This window comes from Hyla sarda, chromosome 4 (genome assembly GCF_029499605.1).
Source record: "Hyla sarda isolate aHylSar1 chromosome 4, aHylSar1.hap1, whole genome shotgun sequence".
Taxonomy (NCBI): Eukaryota; Metazoa; Chordata; class Amphibia; order Anura; family Hylidae; genus Hyla; species Hyla sarda.
The window spans coordinates 56,010,430-56,035,018 of record NC_079192.1 but is presented as its reverse complement, the minus strand read 5'-3'; the positions used below and the strand labels follow the sequence as shown (position 1 = coordinate 56,035,018).

The 24,589-nt window shown below is 44.5% G+C and overlaps 1 protein-coding gene across 2 annotated transcripts in view; it reads left to right on the top strand.

Annotated features, from left to right (window-relative positions):
• The first annotated feature begins 12,679 nt into the window (after nt 1-12,679).
• The window catches only part of SLC39A14 (solute carrier family 39 member 14), a 34,358-nt gene continuing 22,448 nt past the window's right edge, over nt 12,680-24,589 (top strand). Inside the window, exons 1-4 of one of the 2 annotated variants that reach the window (XM_056571066.1) lie at nt 12,680-12,779; nt 12,916-13,118; nt 14,934-15,157; nt 21,273-21,453. In XM_056571066.1, the coding sequence (XP_056427041.1) occupies nt 13,085-13,118; nt 14,934-15,157; nt 21,273-21,453 (439 nt within the window). In that variant the 5' untranslated portion in view covers nt 12,680-12,779; nt 12,916-13,084. The other variant, XM_056571065.1, reaches the window with a different exon arrangement.

Below are 24,589 nucleotides of genomic sequence, written 5' to 3'. Positions count from 1 at the left end.
CGCTCCCGGTCAGCGGTTCTAACCGGGGCGCTGCAGAGAGAGGAACGCCGCGAGCGCTCCGGGGAGGAGCAGGGACCCAGAGCGCTCGGCATGACATGAATCAGGTTTGAAGACATATTCTTATAGGTTGATATCAATAAAATAGGACAGATTGGATGTGATGGAATTCATACCAGAGATGATTGGTCTTCCTGGTGGTTTGCTTTGTTTTTTGTGGTCACAGCACCAAGAACCTCCAAAATGTGTCAGTGTCTTTTATCCTGTGTGTAAACCATGTTTTATGGATCTTCAATAAAGTTGATTTAACCCGTTAACGACCATGGACGTCTATGTTCGTCAATGTGTCATTAACGGGGTATGACACAGGCTCCCGAATCGAGCCCGCGTCATACCGGCCGGCCCCCAGCTGATTCTTGTAGCTGGGGTCGGCGTTAATAGCAAACATGCGGTGATTAACGCGGCCGGCTATTAACCCGTTAGATCACCACTGTCAAAGTTGACAGCAGTGTCCAAAGGTGCCTTTATCCCATCCCTGGTGGTCCAGTGGGGTGGATCGCCCCCGCGCAGCGTCACCACTGTGGAGGTAGCCGGTGGGCTTCCCTCTACTCCTGTGCTGGCTCCGGGGCTCAGAATGATAAAGCCTGGCAGGTCCAGGCGTTATCAATCAAGCGCAGAGCACACAGATCAATGTGGTTCTATGGAACTACATTGATCTGTATGAGGAATCAAATGATTCCTCCTAAAAGTCCCCTAAGGGGACTAAAAGTGTAAAAACAAAAGTTTAACCCCTTAAGGACACATGACGTACTGGAACGTCATGTGTCCACTCCCGATCTATAACGCGGGGCCACGGCGTGGCCCCGCATCATAGCGGGTCGGGCCCGGCCTCTAACAACGGCCGGGACCCCTGGCTAATAGCGCGCGGCATTGATCGCTGTGCCGCGCGCTATTAACCCTTTAGACGCATCTAAAGTGAAACCGAAAGTATGCCGGCTAGCTCAGTGGGCTGTTCGGGATAGCCGCGGCGAAACCGCGGCATCCCGAACAGCTTACAGGACAGCAGGAGGGCCCCTACCTGCCTCCTCGCTGTCCGATCGCCGAATGACTGCTCAGTGCCTGAGATCCAGGCATGAGCAGTCATGCGGCAGAATCATCGATCACTGGTTTCTTATGAGAAACCAGTGATCAATGATAAAGATCAGTGTGTGCAGTGTTATAGGTCCCTATGGGAGCTATAACACTGCAAAAAAAAGTGAATAAACATCATTTAACCCCTCCCCTAGTAAAAGTTTGAATCACCCCCCTTTTCCCATAAAAAAAAAACACAGTGTAAATAAAAATAAACATATATGGTATCGCCGCGTGCGGAAATGTCCGAATTATAAAAATATATCGTTAATTAAACCGCACGGTCAAAAAAATTCCAAAGTCCAAAATAGTGCATTTTTGGTCACTTTTTATATCATGAAAAAATTAATTAAAAGCGATCAATAAGTCCTATCAATACAAAAATGGTACCGTTAAAAACTTCAGATCACGGCGCAAAAAATGAGCCCTCATACCGCCCCATACGCGGTAAAATAAAAAAGTTATAGGGGTCAGAAGATGACAATTTTAAAACGTATAAATTTTCCTGCATGAAGTTATGATTTTTTCCAGAAGTACAACAAAATCAAACCTATATAAGTAGGGTATCATTTTAACCGTATGGACCTACAGAATAAATATCAGGTGTCATTTTTACCGAAAAATGTACTACGTAGAAACGGAAGCCCCCAAAAGTTACAAAATGGCTTTTTTTTTTCAATTTTGTCTCACAATGATTTTTTTTTCCGTTTCACCGTAGATTTTTGGGCACAATGACTGACGTCATTACAAAGTAGAATTGGTGGCGCAAAAAATAAGCCATAATATGGATTTTTAGGTGCAAAATTGAAAGAGTTATGATTTTTTAAAGGCAAGGAGCAAAAAACGAAAATGCAAAAACGGAAAAAACCCCGGGGTTAAAGGTTAAAAACCCACACATTACCGCCTTCCCTATTAAAAGTTTGAATCACCCCCCTTTTCCCAAATTCCATATAAAAAATATATAAACATAATAAAAATAAACATGTGGTATCGCTGCATGCGTAAATGTCCAAACTATAAAAATATAATGTTAGTTAAACCGCACGGTCAATAGCGTACACGCAAAAAAATTCCAAAGTCCAATTTAGTGTATTTTTGGTCACTTTTTATACAATTAAAAAAGGAATAAAAAGCGATCAAAAAGTCCTATCAATCCAAAAATGGTACCGATTAAAACTTCAGATCACAGCGCAAAAAAATTAGCCTTCATATGACCCCGTACGCGGAAAAATAAAAAAATGATAGGGGTCAGAAGATGGCAATTTTAAATGTATTAATTTTCGTGCATGTAGTTATGATTTTTTTCAAAAGTTCGACAAAATCAAACCTATATAAGTAGGGTATCATTTTAATTGTATGAACCTACAGAGTAAAGGTAAAGTGTCATTTTTACCAAAAAAATTTACTACGTAGAAGCGGAAGCCCCCAAAATTTACAAAATGGTGTTTTTCTTCAATTTTATCGCACAATGATTTTTTTCCCATTTCGCCCTAGATTTTTAGGTAAAATGACTGATGTCATTACAAAGTAGAAAAGTAGAATTGGTGGTGCAAAAAATTAGCCCTCATATGGATTTTTAGGTGCAATTGAAAGGGTTATGATTTTTAATAGGTAAGGAGGAAAAAATGAAAGTGCAAAAACAGAAAAACGCTTGGTCCTTAAGGGGTTAACATCTGTAAGAAGGTGCAGGATTTCTCTACTTGTTCCATAAATGGAATCCCATTTTGAAAATCCAGAACACACAGCCCCCATCCGCCTAAATGTTAAGAGAAATTAAACACTGCAGGACATCCAATTACCCAAAGTAACAGGCGTTAATGCTGTGAAAACTTTTGGCACAAAAGGAAAGAGTTCAAATCCTACACCACCAATGTTTCTTTATCAAAAACAACATTCCAGAACTGTAGTTCAGACTATATGATATATCTTATAGAATGCAGCTGTGGCCATGAAGCAAATAATTCAAACTGAAAAGGAAAAAGATACCGACAGGTAGTGCAGGTGACACTGATGACAACGGTATTTACCTTGTCCCGTATCGTGCAGGGATCTCTGGTAATCTCCTCCGTTAGCTCCAGCTCCAGGCACCCGGCTTGGGGCACGGGCGGAGCTTAGTGACGTCACCACTGCTCTTCCCAGGACCCGGGACCCAGCAGAGAACAGCAGCGATGATGTCACTACGCTCCGCCCATGCCCCAAGCCACTGCTGCTCTCAGCTGGGTCCTGGGAACAGTAGCGGTGATGTCACTAAGTTCTGCCCGTGCCCCATGCCAGGTGCCCGAAGCTGGAGCTAACGGAGGAGATTACCAGAGATCCCCTGCATGGAATTGGACAAGGTAAGTACCGTTGTCATCAGTGTCACCTGCACTACCTGTCGGTACTGACAGCTTAATGCAGGTAACACTGGTGACAGATTTCCTTTAAAGACAGCATCTGTCACCCAAATCTCTCCACAACAATGCTTCACAGAAATTGGACCTCTCTGATATCCCTTTTTATATCATTTTTATTCCTTGTATTTATTCCTTTTATTCCTGCCTACTGTAATTACTGCACTCCTGAGTCACTTTTTGTATAATAACACTGTCAGTTTACACATGTACAAAGTCCTGATGAAGGGAACGGAGTGTTCCCAAATTGCACTGTCCTTGTTTTACTTTAGCATATACCATATATTTTATTTGTCTTATTTTATATTTGATTATGAATCTGCACCACCTTTGCACTAATTCTTGAAGACAAAAAGGATTTCCAATGCTGTCATCTAGCCTTGAGTTTTCCCCTCTTCTTCTGATGTATTGATGCTGGAAAAGTCAGGGCTGGTTTTATAGAAAAAGAGGTCCTAGGCAAAGAGCTAAATTATGTCCTGTATGACTATGCTGACATAATAGTGGCAAAGCAATACTGCCATATAGTGCCCAAATAACATGCAGTATACTGTACAAACAATACTATGTAATACTGCTATTTAGTTCCCAAAAATAATACCACCTGCACAGGACTTTTTTATATTTTTTTTTTTAATCCTGTTCCCCGCTGGATTTCTATCCATTACCGCCAGCTCCTACAAGTTGTGTTTTCCACTCCTGCCCGCTCCCGCGACGTGTGTCCAATCCTTCCTGCTCCCATAAACATTTTTGTCACAGCTTTTGGAGATAGTATCCCCATGCCATTTCATCAAAGTGTCATTTCATTACCCCCCTTTTGTCATTTCATCACCCCTTGTGCCACTTCATTACCCCCCTTGTGCCATTTCATTACCATGACTGTGCGTGCATTCTAAATATGGGATTAGCTGAATATATTATATTGCTGGAAAAGCACATACTGTTACAATGAACCACCTGTTTAGCTCAACTTTATGGCGCTAACCTGATGATGTCAGCTCATAGCCGGGCGGAACAAACCCCAAGTTGTCCCTTAGGTTCTCATCACTTATCTATGAACAGGTGCTTGCAGAACTGCTTGTGTCATAATATATTTTAGGATAATTTATATTTAACCTGTTGGGGACTGAGGGAGTACAGGTACACCCTCGTGTCCTGGTACTTAAAGGGGTTATCCAGGAAAAAAAACTTTTTTTTATATATATCAACTGGCTCCAGAAAGTTAAACAGATTTGTAAATTGCTTCTATTAAAAAATCTTAATCCTTTTAGTACTTATGAGCTTCTGAAGTTAAAGTTGTTCTTTTCTGTCTAAGTGCTCTCTGATGACACGTGTCTCGGGAAACGCTCAGTTTAGAAGCAAATCCCCATAGCAAACCTCTTCTAAACTGGGCGGTTCCGAGACACGTGTCATCAGAGAGGATTTAGACAGAAAAGAACAACCTTAACTTCAGAAGCTCATAAGTACTGAAAGGATTAAGATTTTTTAATAAAAGTAATTTACAAATCTGTTTAACTTTATGGAGCCAGTTGAGATATATATAAAAGTTTTTCCTGGATAACCCCTTTAAGGATGGAGGGCGTACCTGTACGCCCTCCGTATTTCCTATTCCCGCTGCTCACTGGGCGGTGATCAGACTGGGATGACTGCTAATATCTATCAGCAGACATCCCATGACATCGCCCAGGGGTGTCCAAGGGGTTAATAATCTACTATGTAATTATGTATAATAAGCTACGTATATCTATTGTATATAATAATAGTCCATAATGCTGTCTAATCTAGAAATCGGTTACGCTAAACTAGTGTTTCCCAATCAGCGTGCCTTCAGTTGTTGCAAAACTACAACTCCCAACATGCCCGGACAGCCGAAGGCTGTCCGGGCATGCTGGGAGTTGGTGTTTTGCAACAGCTGGAGGCACACTGGTTGGGAAACACTGCACTAAACTCTGCACTCCTATTGTTCCTCTGCACTCCTATTGCTTTTTCCCTCCTCCCTATAACCATGCAGGACAGGTACGTTGTGTCTTTCAGCTTTGCAAAACTCCATGAGGGTTATTTAGAAGTAGGTCTGATGAGATGGGAGGAGGCACATTTTGTCTCCGCCATGACCCATTTCCAGCGGCCCCGCTGATAATACAACAAGGACATATTTCTGATAAGGCTATAAATAAGATTCTGACATTTCAGCATCTTATCTACACATCACAAATTCCTCCACGCCGAAAGAGGCTCCATAGCTGGAAGGCCCTGCATACAAAATCTGTAAAGTGTCACCATGAGGAACTAGTAGCTGCATGGCCTGGCTTGCAACAGCTGGAGACACACTGTTTTGAAAACACTAATCTAGGCTCTTAGGAATCATGTTCCAGCCCCCATACACCTTAGTGAAAAGTCATATTAACCCTGTGACTATTCTAGGCTAGGTTCCTACCGCAATTTGTGCATCCCAGGCACAGATACGTCAGGAAAATGTCACGCCAACGTGTCCTTGCTTAGACAGGCACGGGCCCCATTCATTAAAATGGCCTGAGCATAATCAGCTAATGACTACGTTCAGGTCATATTCCCAACGTATACAAGGTTTATTTTCGGCTGCAAGCCGCGTTTCTTAGTCTGAACCAAAACGTGCATACGCTCGGGCCGAACCAAAACGTGCATACGCTCGAGCCAGACTAAAACGTGCATACGCTTGAGCCAGACTAAAACGTGCATACGCTTGAGCCGAACCAAAGCGTGCATGCGCTCGAGCCGAACCAAAATGTGCATACGCTCGAGCCAAACCAAAACGTGCATACGTTCGAGCCAAACCAAAACGTGCATGCTCTCGAGCCCAACCAAAACGTGCATGCGCTCAAGCCGAACCAAAACTTGCATACGCTCGAGCCGAACCAAAACGTGCATACGCTCGGGCCGAACCAAAACGTGCATACGCTCGGGCCGAACCAAAACGTGCATGCGCTCAAGCCGAACCAAAATGTGCATGCGCTCAAGCCTAACCAAAACTTGCATACACTCGAGCCGAACCAAAACTTGCATATGCTCAAGCGGAACCAAAACTTGCATACACTCGAGCCGAACCAAAACATGCATGCGCTCGAGCCCAACCAAAACTTGCATGAGCTCGAGCCCAACCAAAACATGCATGCGCTTGAACCGAACCAAAACGTGCATGCACTCGAGCCAAACCAAAACTTGCATACGCTCGAGCCGAACCAAAAGACAACCAAAACTGCCATACATTCGAGCCGAACCAAAACGTGCATATACTTGAGCCGAAGCAAAACTTGCATACACTCAAGCCGAAGCAAAACTTGCATACACTCGAGCTGAACCAAAACGTGCATACACTTGAGCCGAAGCAAAACTTGCATACACTCGAGCCGAACCAAAACGTGCATATGCTGGAGCCGAACCAAAACTTGCATACGCACTAGCTGACTATGCTTGGGCCACTGAAATGAATGGGACCCCATTCCTGTCTGAACAAGGACAGGTTGGCATGTCATTTTGAAAATTTCTCGACATATTGTGGTGTGAACGAGGTCTAATCTATATGGGGGCCCAATTATGGGAAACAATAGGTGGCTGTCAGCTATCAGATCTGTATAGTTACCTTACCAGAAAGTACAAGGTTTTACATTATTATTCAGATTCTGACCTTTCTTAAAGGGGTACTCCAGAGGAAAACTATTTTTTTTTTTTTAAATCAACTGGTGCCAAAAAGTTATACAGATTTGTAAATTACTTCTATTAAAAAAATCTTAATCCTTCCAGTACTTATCAGCTGCTGTATGCTCAACGGGAAGTTCTTTTCTTTTTGAATTTCTTTTCTGTCTGACCACAGTGCTCTCTGCTGACACCTCTGTCCATGTCAGGAACTGTCCAGAGCAGGAGCAAATGCCCATAGTAAACCTCTCCTGCTCTGGACAGTTCCTGACATGGACAGAGGTGTCAGCAGAGAGCACTGTGGTCAGACAGATAAGAAATTCAAAAAGAAAAGAACTTCCCGTGGAGCATACAGCAGCTGATAGGTACTGGAAGGATATACTTTTTAATGTGGTGCACTATATTCACTTCAGTTTGCAAAGAAGTGGTAAAACCAGCATGGTCTGGGATTACCCCAGGATGACATCCATCTTAGTTTAGGTCTACACTGCGTTCCTGCCCCTGTTAATCATATCCCGTTTTTGGCAGGATGCCGACATACACCGTTAACTTGAGCAGCGGACCCCATTCACTTCTATGGCCGGACAGAGTCACCTTGAGACTCCTTTTGGGATGTATGCGCTATTTCAAAAGTGCCCCTAAAATAGTGGATATGTCCTTATCTGAGTCACTAGATGACTTGATCAGCCATAGAAGTGAATGGGGCCCGTTGCTCCCTTTAACAGTATACATCAGCATCCCGTTTTCAGCTGGCGACGGATACGATTAACGGGGGCGGGAGCACAGTGTGGACTTACAGTGAAACCTAATATTAAAAAAATAAATAAAAAACACCACAAAAACTGCATCTTGAGAATGTAAAATGACAGGGCAGTTTTTTTGTGGCAGTTTTTTTTCAGGTGGAAAAAAAAAACCACCAGAAAAAAACAAGAGGAAACCTGGCCTCAATGTGGTGCACTGTATTCACTTCAATTTGCAGAAAAGTGGTAAAACCAGGGTTGTCTAGGATTACCCAAGGTTGACATCTATGTTACTATAGTACGTTCCACCCTGTACAGTTAGGCTAGGTTCAGACTACGGAACCTCCAGGCAGAAAATTTCCGCCTGGAGATTCTGAGTTCCGCCTGCGCCGACTGAATAAGTCGGCGCTAGGACCGCTCGGACACTGCAGTCTCCCATAGACTGCAATGTGTTCCGCGAGGAATTCCGCCTGAAGAAAGAGCACCGCCTTTCTTCAGGCGGAAATTTCTAAGCGGATTTACTAAGCGGACTAAGCGTGAATTTGTGAACAGAAAACCATTCACTACACTAGACATTTTAGCAAGCGGAATTTCTGACGTAAATTTTACGACTGAATTTCTGTCGGAAATTCCGTAGTCTGAACCTAGCCTTAGGGTTTATTCACATGGCGGAATTTCCGCTTGCGGAATCCGCCTCAAATGAAAGCCCATAGACTTCTATGGGATTCCGCACTCCCATTCACACTTCTGAATATCCGCTTGCGGAAATTCAGAAGTGTGAATGGGAGTGCGGAATCCCATAGAAACCTATGGGCTTTAATTTGAGCCTGAATTCAGCCAGCGGAAATTCCGCCGAGTGAATAAACCCTTAAAGGGGTACTCCCGTGGAAAACTTTTTTTTTTTTTTTTTTTTTTTTTAAATTCACGCTTTATTAAACGAACAGAAATGGAAAGGGTACAATGGCAAAGTGCAGAAAGCCACTTCCGTGACAATGAAATATGTTGTACAGCAATACAAATACACGGGCAAAAACCGCCTCACGCAGGAGGGGGCTCAACAAATGTTTGTTCGGCAGACGTTGGTGTCATCTTAAACAAAAACAAAAAAAAAAGAAAACAAGTACTGCCCTGCAGGAATTGAGGGGAGAAAACAAAGTCAAGCCAGAGACGCCAGCGCGCCAGGAATCTATCATTGTGGCCGTGTAGCTCCGACAGACATTCCTCAAGGCCCTGAATGGGAAACTTTTTTTTTTTTTTTTTTTAAATGAACTGGTGCCAGAAAATTTAACAGATTTGTAAATGACTTCTATTTAAAAAAAAAATCTTTATCCTTCCAGTACTTATTAGCAGCTGGATGCTACAGAGGAAATTCTTTGCTTTTTGAATTTCTCTTTTTTTTGTCTTGTCCACAAGTGCTCTCTGCTGACACCTCTGTCCGTGTCAGGAACTCTCCAGAGCAGCATATAGTTTGCTATGGTGATTTTCTCCTGCTCTGGCCAGTATGGGCATCAGGATTCAGCAGAGAGCACTGTGAACAAGACAAAAAAAAGAAGAATTTCCTCTGTAGCATACAGCTGCTAAAAAGTACTGGAAGGATAAAGATTTTTTTTTTTAATAGAAGTCATTTACGAATCTGTTCAACTTTCTGGCACCAGTTGATTAAAAATATATATATATATATATATATATATATATATATGTTTTCCACAGGAGTGCCCCTTTAAGTACTAAACTCCGTCAGTTCCCGGGGTTGTCAGGGCATGCTGGGAGTTGAAATTTCACAGGTTGGCGAGCACTGGTATGGTGTAATGAAGGGCTTATACCAGTGGTCTTCAAACTGTGGCCCTCCAGATGTTGCAAAACTACAATTCCCAGCATGCCCGGACAGCCGTTGGCTGTCCGGGCATGCTGGGAGTTGTAGTTTTGAAACAGCTGGAGGGCCACAGTTTGAAGACCGCTGGCTTATACTGGCACAGAATGGACACTTGTCTACACATGAGATCATTCCAGGTATGGAGGCTTTTATCTAATGTGGATGATAACTAGTAGGTGACTCCCAGTAATGACTGATCATAGCTGCTCTCTGTAGTGGTAATTATAAGGTGGAGGTCATCATGGCGTAGAGAAGTGCCTATGACCATAAAAAAATTAAAGAAGAGTAAGGGTATGACTACACTATGGGGGAGATTTATCAAAACCTATCCAGAGGAAAAGTTGCCCAGTTGCCCATAGCAACCAATCAGATCGCTTCTTTCATTTTTGAAAAGGCCTCTGCAAAATGAAAGAAGCGATCTGATTGGTTGCTATGGGCAACTCAGCAACTTTTCCTCTGGACAGGTTTTGATAAATCTCCCCCTATGTTCCTGCCCCCGTTAAAGGGGTAATCCAGTGGAAAACTATATATATATTTTTTTTAAATCAACTTGCTCCAGAAAGTTGAATAGATTTGAACATTACTTCTATTTAATAATCTAAACCCTTCCAGTACTTATCAGCTTCTGTATACTACAGACGAAGTTGTTTTCTTTTTTTCTATTTCCTTTCTGTCACGACCACAGTGCTCTCTGCTGACACCTCTGTCCATGTCAGGCACTGTCCAGAGCAGGAGCTAATCCCCATAGCAAACCTCTCCTGCTCTGGACAGTTCCTGACATGGACAGAGGTGTCAGCAGAGAGCACTGTGGTCGTGACAGAAAGGAAATTCAAAATGAAAAGAACTTCCTCTGGAGCATACAGCAGCTGATAAGTACTAGAAGGATTAGGATTTTTAAATAGAAGTCATTTACAAATCTGTTTAACTTTCTGGAGCCAGTTGATATATAAAAAAAAAAGTTTTTTCCTGGATAACCCCCTTTAAAACAGCAGATACATCCCGTACGGAGTTAATAGGAGTGGCTGTATTGGGCAATAGAAGCGAATGGGCTGAGCTGCTCCCGTTTAACAGTATACTTTACTATCCCGCAAAAGCTGAAGGCGCACTGGTTGGCAAAGGGTGCGCTAATGTTCTGTAAGGTGCCATATAGGTGTTATGGCATGTCATACTAAGAGCACAATAGTAGAATAATTATAGATTGATGACATGTAGCAGAGCTGGGTTTGCCATTTTGGATAACCATTTGTGATATATCAGCAGTATTACACTGGGCTGCAGGTTATTAAAAACAAATCTGAAGCAGAGCGCACCCTGAGGCTGGGAGTCCACACAACTTTTGTTTGGCCTTTTTTAAATTTGGCTACAAAAAAACTTCCCCCTCATTATGGATTCCCAAGATGCAGTTTTTGTGGCATTTTGTTCTCTCATAATTAGTGGGTTTCAATACAGGCGTTTTTCGTTGGGGTTTTAACCCGCATGTGTATATGGGAGGAAAAATACCAAGATATCCCCTATAGACCCCATGCTGGGCGTTGGTCTACAGCAGTGTTCTTCGACCTGCGGACCTCCAGATGTTGCAAAACTACAACTCCCAGCATGCCCGGACAGCCGTTGGCTGTCCGGGCATGCTGGGAGTTGTAGTTTTGCAACATCTGGAGGTCCGCAGGTTGGAGACCACTGGTGTACAGTATGGAGACTGGCTGTTCGGGCATGCTGGGAGTTGTAGTTTTCTAACGTCTGGATGTCTACAGTATGGAGACCAGCTGTCTGGGCATGCTGGGAGTTGTAGTTTTTTTGACGTCTGGATGTCTACAGTATGGAGACCAGCTGTCTGGGCATGCCGGGAGTTGTAGTTTTTGCATGTCTGGATGTCTATGTATGGAGACCGGCTGTGTGGGCATGCTGGGAGTTGTAGTTTTTGCACGTCTGGAGGTCTACAGTATGGAGACCAGCTGTCTGGGCATGCTGTTAGTTGTAGTTTTCCAACGTCTGGAGGTTTAAAGTTTGGAGACTGGCTGTCTGGGCATGCTGGGAGTTGTAGTTTTTTGACGTCTGGATGTCTACAGTATGGAGACCAGCTGTGTGGGCATGCTGGGAGTTGTAGTTCTTGCACATCTGGATGTCTACAGTATGGAGACCAGCTGTCTGGGCATGCTGGGAGTTGTAGTTTTTTTTTTACGTCTGGATGTCTACAGTATAGAGACCAGCTCTCTGGACAGGCTGGGAGTTGTAGTTTTTGCACGTCTGGATGTCTACAGTATGGAGACCAGCTGTCTGGGCATGCTGGGAGTTGTAGTTTTTGCACACCTGGATGTCTACAGTATGGAGGGCAGCTGTCTTGGCATGCTGGGAGTTGTAGTTTTTGCACGTCTGGATGTCTACAGTATGGAGACCAGCTGTGTGGGCATGCTGGGAGTTGTAGTTTTTGCACACCTGGATGTCTACAGTATGGAGACTGGCTGTCTGGGCATGCTGGGAGTTGTAGTTTTCCAACGTCTGGAGGTCTTCCGTTTGGAGACTGGCTGTCGGGGCATGGTGGGAGTTGTAGTTTTCCGACGTCTGGAGGTCTACAGTATGGAGACCGCTGTCTGGGCATGCTGGGAGTTGTAGTTTTGCAACATTTGGACGTCCTGGCAGTCATACTTTACACAAAACTTATTTTCTGCCCTTAATAATTTTCATATATTTCTCCCTTTTCCATGTTTTGTTGCCTTTATTTTTATTATTATTTTTTTGCTTAAATTTAAGTTGACAAAGTAGCCCCCTCTATGTTGAGCCTGGTGAGGTGACACAGAGGCGCCAAAAGTGCCCTCACACGTAGGCGGCAGGTCATGTGACCGCGCTAACATTCCACTGTATTCGAACATAAGCAACTGTAGAGTGTAATCACGTGATCGTGGAGAACGGTCCGCCAACACTATTCCATTCATACAAACTGTGCGGCCGTTCTAACACTAGAGGTCAAACTGTCTCCTTCGGACGGTAAGCAGCGAAGCCATATTGCCGGAGCCTGCTTAGTAACCTCAGGCGGCTGTGGTCTCCGGTAACAGGGACGCTTCAGCGGACGGGTTAGGAAAATCAGTCCTTGAGTTTATCACAGGCAGATGTTTCTGTACAGGTGATGTGTTGACGGTTTCCTATCTCTGGTTGACGCCCCCTTCGTCAAGGAAAAGAGGCGGAGCGAAATCGAGTGTGACGTCAAGGTTTAAAGAGCCAGCTCCCGAGCTCCACGTTGCTGACAGGGAGGCCGTGATGAGCGCAGTGACCGGGACACCGTGAGCGGATTCATGTGTGACACAGCGAGGACAGCTGCCCGGCAAGGTGAGCGGTGGGGCTGCCGGGGGCTCTTTCTATTGATTCATTACTATAACCCACATCTACTTCTCAATGTCAGGGTATCCTATAGCCCTGGGATCCTGAGCTGTCACCTAGTTGCACTGGAGTCCTGATCTGTCACCCCGGGATCATGAAATGTTGCCAGTTATCCCCGGGATCCTGAGCTGTCGCCCGGTCTCCCCGGGATCCCGAGCTGTCACCCGGTCTCCCCGGGATCCTGAGCTGTCACCCGGTCTCCCCGGGATCCTGAACTGTCTATCACCCGGGATCCTGAGCTGTCTATCACCCGGTCTCCCCGGGATCCTGAGCTGTCTATCACCCTGTCTCCCCGGGATCCTGAGCTGTCTATCACCCGGTCTCCCCGGGATCCTGAGCTGTCTATCACCCTGTCTCCCCGGGATCCTGAGCTGTCTATCACCCTGTCTCCCCGGGATCCTGAGCTGTCTATCACCCTGTCTCCCCGGGATCCTGAGCTGTCTATCACCCTGTCTCCCCGGGATCCTGAGCTGTCTATCACCCTGTCTCCCCGGGATCCTGAGCTATCTGTCACCCTGTCTCCCCGGGATCCTGAGCGAGCTGTCACCCGGTCTCCCCGGGATCCTGAGCTGTCACCCGGTCTCCCCGGGATCCTGAGCTGTCACCCGGTCTCCCCGGGATCCTGAGCTGTCACCCGGTCTCCCCGGGATCCTGAGCTGTCAACCGGTCTCCCCGGGATCCTGAGCTGTCAACCGGTCTCCCCGGGATCCTGAGCTGTCTATCACACGGTCTCCCCGGGATCCTGAGCTGTCTATCACCCTGTCTCCCCGGGATCCTGAGCTGTCTATCACCCTGTCTCCCCGGGATCCTGAGCTGTCTATCACCCTGTCTCCCCGGGATCCTGAGCTGTCTATCACCCTGTCTCCCTGGGATCCTGAGCTGTCAACCGGTCTCCCCGGGATCCTGAGCTGTCAACCGGTCTCCCCGGGATCCTGAGCTGTCAACCGGTCTCCCCGGGATCCTGAGCTGTCAACCGGTCTCCCCGGGATCCTGAGCTGTCTATCACACGGTCTCCCCGGGATCCTGAGCTGTCTATCACACGGTCTCCCCGGGATCCTGAGCTGTCTATCACACGGTCTCCCCGGGATCCTGAGCTGTCTATCACACGGTCTCCCCGGGATCCTGAGCTGTCTATCACACGGTCTCCCCGGGATCCTGAGCTGTCTATCACACGGTCTCCCCGGGATCCTGAGCTGTCTATCACCCTGTCTCCCCGGGATCCTGAGCTGTCTATCACCCTGTCTCCCCGGGATCCTGAGCTGTCTATCACCCTGTCTCCCCGGGATCCTGAGCTGTCTATCACCCTGTCTCCCCGGGATCCTGAGCTGTCTATCACCCTGTCTCCCCGGGATCCTGAGCTGTCTATCACCCTGTCTCCCCGGGATCCTGAGCTGTCAATCACCCTGTCTCCCCGGGATCCTGAGCTGTCAACCGGTCTCCCCGGGATCCTGAGCTGTCTATCACCCTGTCTCCCCGGGATCCTGAGCTGTCACTCTGAGATTCTGGGCTGTCACCCAGTCACCTTGAACCGTAACCTGGGGATCCTGAGCTGTCACCCTGAGCACATATATGGGGCTATTGCCCTCCTACCCTTTTCTCCAGGGTTGTCACCTTCTTGCCCTGTGTCGTGAGGCTATTGCTTTCCTGCTCGGTTATGAAATGAACAGCAATAATATATTTGCCCTAATTGAATGTTATACAGTGTTATCGCCCCCATTCTGGGCCGGCGTGCTTCCACTTATACTGTATCTCTCTCCCTTTTAGAAACCATCATGACTCGTACGTGGGTCCTTCTTGCCTCCATGCTGCTGGGGATTGTAGTTCTGAGCTCCTCGGCCTCTGGAGATCAGCTGAGCGCAGCTTCCTTCCTGCAGGACGTATTGCAGAGATATGGAGAGAATGACACCCTCTCATTGATGCAGCTACAGACCCTACTGGGAAGACTGGAAGTTGGTAGAGTGGTCAAGGAGTCCCACAACATATCACAGGTATGTGCTAAAGCCCATATATTATACAAGCTGTGAGTATTACTCGTATTTATGTATGTCAGTGTTTACCAACCAAGGTGCCTCCAGCTGTTGCAAAACTACAACTTCCAGCATGCCCGGACAGCCGAAGGCTGTCCGGGCATGCTGGGAGTTGTAGTTTTGCAACAGCTGGAGGCACCCTGGTTGGTAAACACTGGCCAACACTGAGAAACTTTCAACCATGTTAATCTTACCTGGGACTATGGCTGTCACATGCCGGATTAGCGTTAACAGGAAGGTGCAGTAGTCGCTATAAAGCTAGGTCTTGTTCTTACTCTTGAGACTACTGGTCAATGGTGTAAAGTAGTTTATCTAAGGGTTTCCAATAGATTAAAAGAGGCGGCAAGGCTTTACTTGAACAGAGGACTCTTTATAGGGACCATAATCGCCATATGGCCACCCGGCGGGTTTCCATCTATAGTTGATTGTAGAACGTGAATCCTACATAATCCCCCATTGGCGGGAACTGAGACGTGCATAGTCTGGATTATAGTAAATTATAGTGCAGAGGAGGAGAACCTTTACCACACAATACTAACATGAAACTTGCTGTTATGACTTTAGTCCCTTATCTCTGCTTTGACGTTCGTTCTTTGTCCTGCGGGATTCAAGACTCGTGTCATCAGTTGCTGACGAGCGTCTGTAACGTAGTAACACAGTCAGATGGTTTGTACGTCTGAAAGACGTCCATCTAGTTCAGTTTACTGCAGTGTTGATCCAGAGGAAGGCAAAACCCAGTGAGGTAGAAGACAATTTACCTCCAAATCTGGTGAATAGAATAAATCCCTGGATCAACAACCCTTGTTTAAAATCTAGAGTCTATAACCTGTCCTATTATAACTCTCCAGACTCTAGTGACTATGGGGGAGATTTATCAAAAGTCCCCCTGTACAGAGGAAGAGCGGTGCAGTTGCCCATAGCAACCAATCAGATCGCTTCTTTCATTTTTCACAGGTCTCTTTAAAAATGAAAGAAGCAACCTGATTGGTTGCCATGGGCAACTGCACCACTCTTCTTCTACACAGTTTTTGATAAATCTCCCCCTATAACCTGTAATATTACTCTCCAGACTCTAGTGACTATAACCTGTAATATTATTACTCTCCAGACTCTAGTGACTATAACCTGTAATATTATTACTCTCCAGACTCTAGTGACTATAACCTGTAATATTATTACTCTCCGGACTCTAGTGACTATAACCTGTAATATTATTACTCTCCGGACTCTAGTGACTATAACCTGTAATATTATTACTCTCCGGACTCTAGTGACTATAACCTGTAATATTATTACTCTCCGGACTCGAGTGACTATAACCTGTAATATTATTACACTCCAAAATATAGAGACTATGGAAGGACATTTATCATCGAGTTTACTCCTTTTTTCTTGTGTATTTTTCTTCTGCAAAAATTTGCGCAGTGACTTTCATTGCGTCTTGTTTTGATAGAATATTTTCCGATGTTCTCTAAGTGCTCGTGTACCGTAGAAAGAAAAAGGCTTTACACACTAATTTACTATAGTGCATCTTTTGTTTAGATATTAAAACTTTGCGCAAAAGGCAACAGATTTTGCGCAAATTATAGAACACCGAGCAGTGCACGTACCAATGTGTCAGATGGTAGGAACATGAAGGAATGTCTATGTTTGAGCAAAATTTATCAACAAGCTTGTGCACGGCTGATAATTTTTGCACAGACATGAAAAACGTAGAAAGCAATGGCAGGGTTTAAAAGATTTCTACCTCACACCGACATTGATAAATCTCCAAACTTGAAAGAAGAAACGAGGAGGCACTGGCTTTGCTGCCACGTGAAGTTTATTCCATGAGGTCAATGATGCATCTCTGGCTGACTGGCCGTTTCTCGCTCACATGCGCTTAATCATGGCCAAGTGAGCGAGAAACGGCCTGTCGCCCAGAGTTGTATCATTGACCTCGTGGAAAAAACTTCACGTGGCAGCAACGCCAGTGCCTCCTCGTTTCTTCTTTCAAGTTTTGAATTTGTCCTTTTTCCGGAGCATTAAGCACGGTGACCAGCCTAATTTTTCGTGCCAGGTGTAGGACGGTATTCACCACCTTCTGCTCATTCAGGTACGTGGCAGTGCTGTACTTGTTTTTTTTTTTCTCATTATGGACATTGATAAATCTCCCCCTATAACCTGTAATATTATTACTCTACAGATTCTAGTGACCATAACCTGTATTATTGTGCTCCAGAATCTTGTCACTATAACCCGTAATATTATTACTCACCAGAATCTAGTGTCTATAACTTCTAATATTGTTACTCTACAGAATCTAGTGAGTATAACATGTAATGTCCAAAGAGCAATAACGAAATAATGAGGGGGCACTCACGTACAGGTGGTCAGGTGTTTGGCTTCTTTATCCATTGCAGTGCAAGTACATCAATGTCCAGCGTGGCCCTGGACAGTGTGGTTCATCACCATGCTCTGTCTGGCGCCCCGCTAGACGTTGATGTGCTTGCACCACAATGAATAAAGAACCAAACACCTGACCACCTCTACATAAGTGGCCCTGTTATTTCTTTATTGCTATTTGGATTGGACTTTTTTGTTGTTTTTTTACTGCACGGGACGGAGCACCAGAGTGGCCGGGAGTGGGCTCCCATGCTTGCTAGGCTGCGATAGGCGGATGCTAGTGTGCTACAGAGTATAGTGTTAGTGCCAACCTCTGTCTCTTGTGGATTGTATCCACAGATATTATCAAAACCTGTACAAAGGAAAAGTTTCCCATAGTAACCAATTAGATTGCTTCATTCATTTTTAACAAAGCCTCTTCAAAATGAAAGAAGCGATCTGATTGGTTGCTATGGGAAACTGGACAACTTTTCCTTTGCACAGGTTTTGATAAATCTCCCCCTATAACCTGTAATATTGATCCCTAGAAATGCATCCAAGCCCTCCTGATCTCTATTAGTGACTTCCCCATTATCACTTCCTCTGCCAGAGAGTATCATGGGGGTTACTCATCTCCAGGGTCTGAGATAGTTGATACAGCCGTGTTCGTTTCAGATTCACCAATCTGAACCGCTATCAGCACCACTGTGCACTTTAGACAAAACATAAAACCCTGCTTGGCTGAGCTCTAATACAGAACTGCATCCCTAATTATTATTTTGAGCCTACTGCTCAATAATGGACACGTGTTTCATAGAGACTTGGAACTTGTGGCTCCACAGGCCTGGCCTAGCCTGTGTCCTCTCACACTGAGAGCCATCACCTGGGAAGCTCTGAAGACTCTGGCCCAGATCTATCAAACTGTGTGAGAGAAAAAATGGAGGGATTTTCCCACAGCAACCAATCACAGCTCAGCTTTCACTTTACCACAGCTCATTAGCTGAGCTATGATTGGTTGCTGTGGGATAATCCTTCCACATTTTCTCACACAGTATGATAAATCTGGGCCTCTAAGGGGGAGATTTATCAAAACCTGTGCAGAGGAAAACTTGCCCAGTTGCCCATAGCAACCAATCAGATTGCTTCTTTCATTTTTCACAGGCCTTCATAAAAATGAAAGCAGCAAGCTGATTGGTTGCTATGGGCAACTGGGCAAGTTTTCCTCTGCACAGGTTTTGATAAATCTTCCCCTAAGTCTATGTTCACACATCGGAATTTCTACATAAAGATGCAGATTTCCGGCCAAATTATGCTTTTCTTTCATTGCTTTTGTTAAATTTCACACGGAATTCACATGGATTCCGTGTGAAATTTTAATAAAAGCAATGAAAGAAATTCTGCACGAAATTCACATCAATTTCGCATTTTGCGGAGACAAAATAAAATCGCCCCATTCATTTCAATGGGCTTCCACTTCCGAATTCCACAAAAGTTTAGGACATGTGAATAGGACTGCGGAATCTCATTGAAGTTCATAAGGCTGTAAACACATGCCGATTTCCATGTGGAAATCCATGCGGAACTTTAAGTGTGAACATAGCCTAAGACTGAGATCAGACTACAGAATTTCTGAGCGGAACTCCATTCTGAAATTCCGATGCAGCAGCAGCCTCCTGATTTCAATGGAATTCTGCTGCACCATGCACACTGCTGAATTTCGACCACCGAAAGACCTTTTGGTAGACCTGCTTGGATATGTATTGCCATCAGTAGTGACCGGGCTTATCCGAGCGGTCCTGCTGTGCACGGAATGTCTGTCGGAATTTTTCCAGGCGTACGTTCCATTGTGTGAACCCAGTCTGACAGGGCTGCGGCAGGTCGTTCCTTTCTCATCAGCTCTGGGCAGGAGTGGAAGCTGCTCTTTTCAAAAGAGCAAACATCCAAACATCCAGCTCCTGTTTTGGATGTACGGTCCAACCCTAACAGGAGAAATGTTTTTTGTTTTTCTCTTGTCTTCATTTTAGTGCCACTCCAGCAGCCTATATTAATTTTATCATTATTCAATTACTATTCATATAGTAATATTGTGTGTGTGTATATATAATATATATATTGTGTGTGTGTGTGTGTGTGTGTATATATAATATATATGTGTGTATATATTCTCACAAAGGAATAACGACTGTTATTTTTAATGATGCAGCATGATGCAATGTTTATCTCCTCACGAGACCTTAAAAATGGCCCCCGAGGAGACTGAAACGTTGCGTCACACTGGCTGCCTTTTCACTGTTATGCCTGTCATTCACGTTATAACAGTGTGTGTGTGCAAAATGACCCTTTGCAGTGCCCTGTAGACCAGTGGTTCTCAACCTGGGGTACAAGTACCTCCAGGGGTACTTAGCAGTTCGCCAGGGGGTAATTGAAAAAAAATCAGTAATGGCAGCCACAACCACTAGTTACTGATCTGGACCCCTTTGAAAGAAATGGTTGGCTGACGTCACTGCACCGAGGAGCGGAGCAGGAGGACAGCAAAGGGGAAGCGCGGGCATTGGGCTGCTGTGGGCAGTAACTACCATCAGCTTTGTTGCTCCACTGCCCCTGCAGAGCGGGGACCTACTACTATGAGCCCTAACAATAGGTCCCCAGACCAGAGGAGCAGTGGAGCAACAAAGTTGGACAGTATGGCGGCCTACAACTATATATGGGGGCAGTTTGGGGGCCTACAGCTATATTTGGGGCACAGGGGGGGGCCTAACAACTTTATGGGGACACAAAGCGGGTACTATTACTGTGTGTGACAATAAACATGGGGAGTTTGTAAATAGGTTGGTATTGTACAGCAGAAATAAGCCTAAAATGTTTGTTTGGCTGGTTCTGTGGAGACGTCTTGTATGGGAGAAATCTTAATGGCGGTCTAGGCCAGATAGTGAAGAAAAGAAAACAACTCCGGTTAGAGAAGACGTCACCTGTAAATGGGCTGTCAAGGGGTACTCAGGCAAAAAAGGTTGCGAACCACTGCTATAGACAGATGATATCAATAAGATGGGTTCTGTAAACGGATTATTTACCAATAAAGGGGCTATATGACGCCTCTAGTACATACTATCCCCTATATGTTATGCTAGAACTCTTTGATGTTGCGGGGGTGATGCATTAGAAAAGCAGAGCCTTGTTTCCTTTTGACGTGTGTATTTTGGAGCATAGATCTCAGTATGGTCTCTGCCTTTTTTGACCTTCCTGCAGGCCCAGTCCAACCACATTTTTTTCATGTTAATGTGAGGTATCTGGTGCCCTAGTAAATCTGCTAGATCATGATTGGCTGTCACAACTCTGTCCCCTAGTGGCGGTTTCAGGGATTATTAAAAATCTGTTTGAAAACGTTATTTTAATTTTAATCTAGTTCATTGTTTCTCCACCAGTGGGCCTCCAGCTGTTGCAAAACTACAACTCCAGCATGCCCAGACAGCCTTTGGCTGTCTGGGCATGCTGAGAGTTGTAGTTTTGCAACAGCTGGAGGCACACTGGTGGAGAAACACTTGCTTAGATCTTTCTATGTCTCCAAGCTATATTGTACTGTGGAGCTCTCCAGCTTTAGCCATGGACTCCACCGTCTTCTGGCATGTCTCATCCTTTAGATGGATAGATGGATAGAGAGATAGATGGATATATATATTATCTCTATTTATCTTAATCATTCTTCTTCCTATAGTGTCTCAGCGCCTCTGCCCTATTCTCCACCCATAACCTTACCTCGGACTCTACGGTCGATGCGGAGGGTCTCCAAAGTCTCTGTCCGTCAATCTTGCAACAGTTGGAAGCCAAAGCGTGCCAGGGGAGCACCGTCCTTCTCAATGACACCGAACCTGAGGGAAGACCCAGCAGTGGAGAAGGTAAGAAGGAAGCCATCTTTACTACTCCTTTTTAAAGTGTACCTGTCACTTTAAAAAATACTTTTGATTTGGCCTTGACACATGTTTAAAAATTTTGATCTGTCTAGGTCTGAGTGTTTGGACCCCAACCAATTGTTAAAACAAGCCTGCAGAATAATGCGGCTGACCGAAACAATCCTATAGACTTACATTGTAAGTTTGTCTGGTTTGGAACGCTTTACTCCCAGTTAGTTTTAGCTATCGGTTGCGGTGTGAACACTCAGACCCCTGACCGATAAACATTATTGACTTTTTTTTTTTTTTTTTTACCCCTTAAGGAACAGGCCCATTTTATTTTTGCATTTTCGTTTTTTCCTTCGCACCATCTAAAAATCATAACTTTTATATTTCCATCCACAGACCCATATGAGGGCTTGTTTTTTGCGTCACCAATTGTACTTCCCTTATTTGACCATACCTTTTTTTTTTTTTTTTTTTTTTCCCCGTTAACGCCGTTCACCATATGGGCTAATTAACAATATATTTTGATAGTTCAGACTCTTTTTTTTTTTTACGCACACGGCGATACCAAATATTTTTAATAATGTTTTTTTTTTTTTTACGCTTTTCTGGGGGGTAAAATGGGGAAAAACAGGTTATTTACTTTTTCATTGGGGGAGGGGATTTTTAACATTTTTAAAAAATTATAATTTTTTTTTTTACACTTTAATAGTCTATTTATAGCAATTGATTGCTAATACTGATCAGTGCTATGCATAGGGCATTGCACTGATCAGTATTATCGTCGATCTTCTGCTCTGATCTGCTCGATCTCAGACCAGAGCAGTAGACGCCAGGAGACGGACAAAGGCAGGTGAGGGGACCTCAGTCCACCATTATGGATGATTGGATCCCCGCAGCAGCACTGCAGGCAATCCGATCATCCACTTTACTGACCACATTACCGAAGATGCCGTGATCTGTATAGATCATGGCATCTGAGGGGTTAATGGCAGACATCCGTATGATCGCAGATGTCCGCCTTTACCGGCGGATCCCGGCTGCTATCAGACGCGCATGACGCGAGTACCGGCCCGATGCTTGCTTTCATGGTGAAGCATAAATGCATGTCATGGTGCGTTAAGTACCACCGAAGCATTTACCTCCATTGTCGTTAAGGCGTTAAAGTAACAGTGCCCATTTAAAGGGGTACTCCGCTGGAAAACATACACATATATAGATGTATGTTTTCCAGCGGAGTACCCCTTTAAATGAGCACTGTTACTTTAACGCCTTAACGACAATGGAGGTATATCATTTTTTTTTATTTTTTTTTTATAATTTTTTTTAAATCAACTGGTGCCAGAAAGTTATAGATTTGTAAATTACTTCTATTTAAAAATCTTAACCCTTCCAGTACTTATCAGCTGCTGTATGCTCTTTTTGAATTTCCTTTCTGTCTGACCACATTGCTCTCTGCTGACACCTCTGTCCATTTTAGGAACTGTCTATAGTAGGAGCAAATCCCCATAGCAAACCTATCCTGCTCTGGACAGTTCCTAAAATGGAAAGAGGTGTCAGCAGAGAGCACTGTGGTCAGACAGAATGGAAATTCAAAAAGAGCATACAGCAGCTAAGTACTGGAAGGGTTAATAATTTTAAATAGAAGTAATTTACACATCTTTTTTACTTTCTGGCGACAGTTGATTTAAAAAATAAAATAAAAAATAAAAATGTTTTCCGGTGGAGTACTCCTTTTAAGGCAAGCCAGTGACTGGAGAGCATCTGGAATCTTCACTACGGGCACAAGTAAGACCTTGAAGAAGATCTATGATCGGGTTCCCGTGGTGTGGTTAAAACCACATACACAATGGCCAATGGGTGCACAATTTTTTTTTTTCTTCGGTAAAATTGCAGTTTTATCTGCATTATTATTTGACCATTGGCGTCCGCCTGTGGTTATGGTCTCAGTGCGAGAACCTGATCTAAGATTTTTTTTTATTTTTAATTTTTTTAATATTTTCATAAATTAATATTTAAAGATGTTACATGTCAGGGGCCAAGTGTTCAGGAGAACGGGCCACATGGTTGATTGGCACCTCCTTACACCTATGTTGGTGTTTGGCCTTTTCAGTTTATTTTCTTCTTTTATTAGTGTATAGTTCAGCTCCGATAAGAAGAATAAAGATATCAAAGTGAACTTTTCCAGCTGCTTTTTTTTTTTTTTTTTTTCTTTCCATGTCCCGTCCTTGGGTTCCTTTTATGCTGTGTTTTTGTTCCGTCTAGGTTCTCTGGAAAGACTCCTCATTAAAGATCTCTGTAAAGACTCCATATCTTAAGGAAAGATCCTAAGTAACTATAGGTCCATGTTGTCCTCTCCAAGGTCCTAAATCGGGCTATAATTGAAAAGTTCTAAAACATTCTTATCTACTTGTATAACCTATATACAGTGGTCCCTCAAGTTACAATATTAATTGGTTCCAGGGCAACCATTGTATGTTGAGTCCATAACTCTATGGAAACCTGGTAATTGATTCTGAAGCCACCAAAATGTCATCCAAAAAATAGGAAAAAGTGAGGATTAAAGAAAAATAAGTAGATAACTAAGGCTGGGTCCACACTACGTTTTGTCCCATACGGGAGCGCATACGGCAGGGGGGAGCTAAAAGCTCGCGCTCCCGTATGTGACCGTATGCGCTCCCGTATGTCATTCATTTCAATGAGCCGACCGGAGTGAAACGTCCGGTCGGCTCATTTTTGCGCCGTATGCGCTTTTACAACCGGACCTAAAACCGTGGTTGACCACAGTTTTAGGTCCGGTTGTAAAAGCGCATACGGCGCAAAAATGAGCCGACTGGACCGAACGTTTCACTCCGGTCGGCTCATTGAAATGAATGACATACGGGAGCGCATACGGTCACATACGGGAGCGCAAGGTTTTAGCTCCCTCCTGCCGTATGCGCTCCCGTATGGGACAAAACGTAGTGTGAACCCAGCCTTATACAGATAAAGCAAATCCTTACATATAAAAGTAATAAAGATCTGCTGGAAGCTGTAAATCACTGTCCGGGCATGCTAGGAGTTGTAGTTTTGCAACAGCTAGAGGCACCCTCTTTGAGAAACACTGGTCTATGTAGAGGACAGGAGCTTCTTCAGG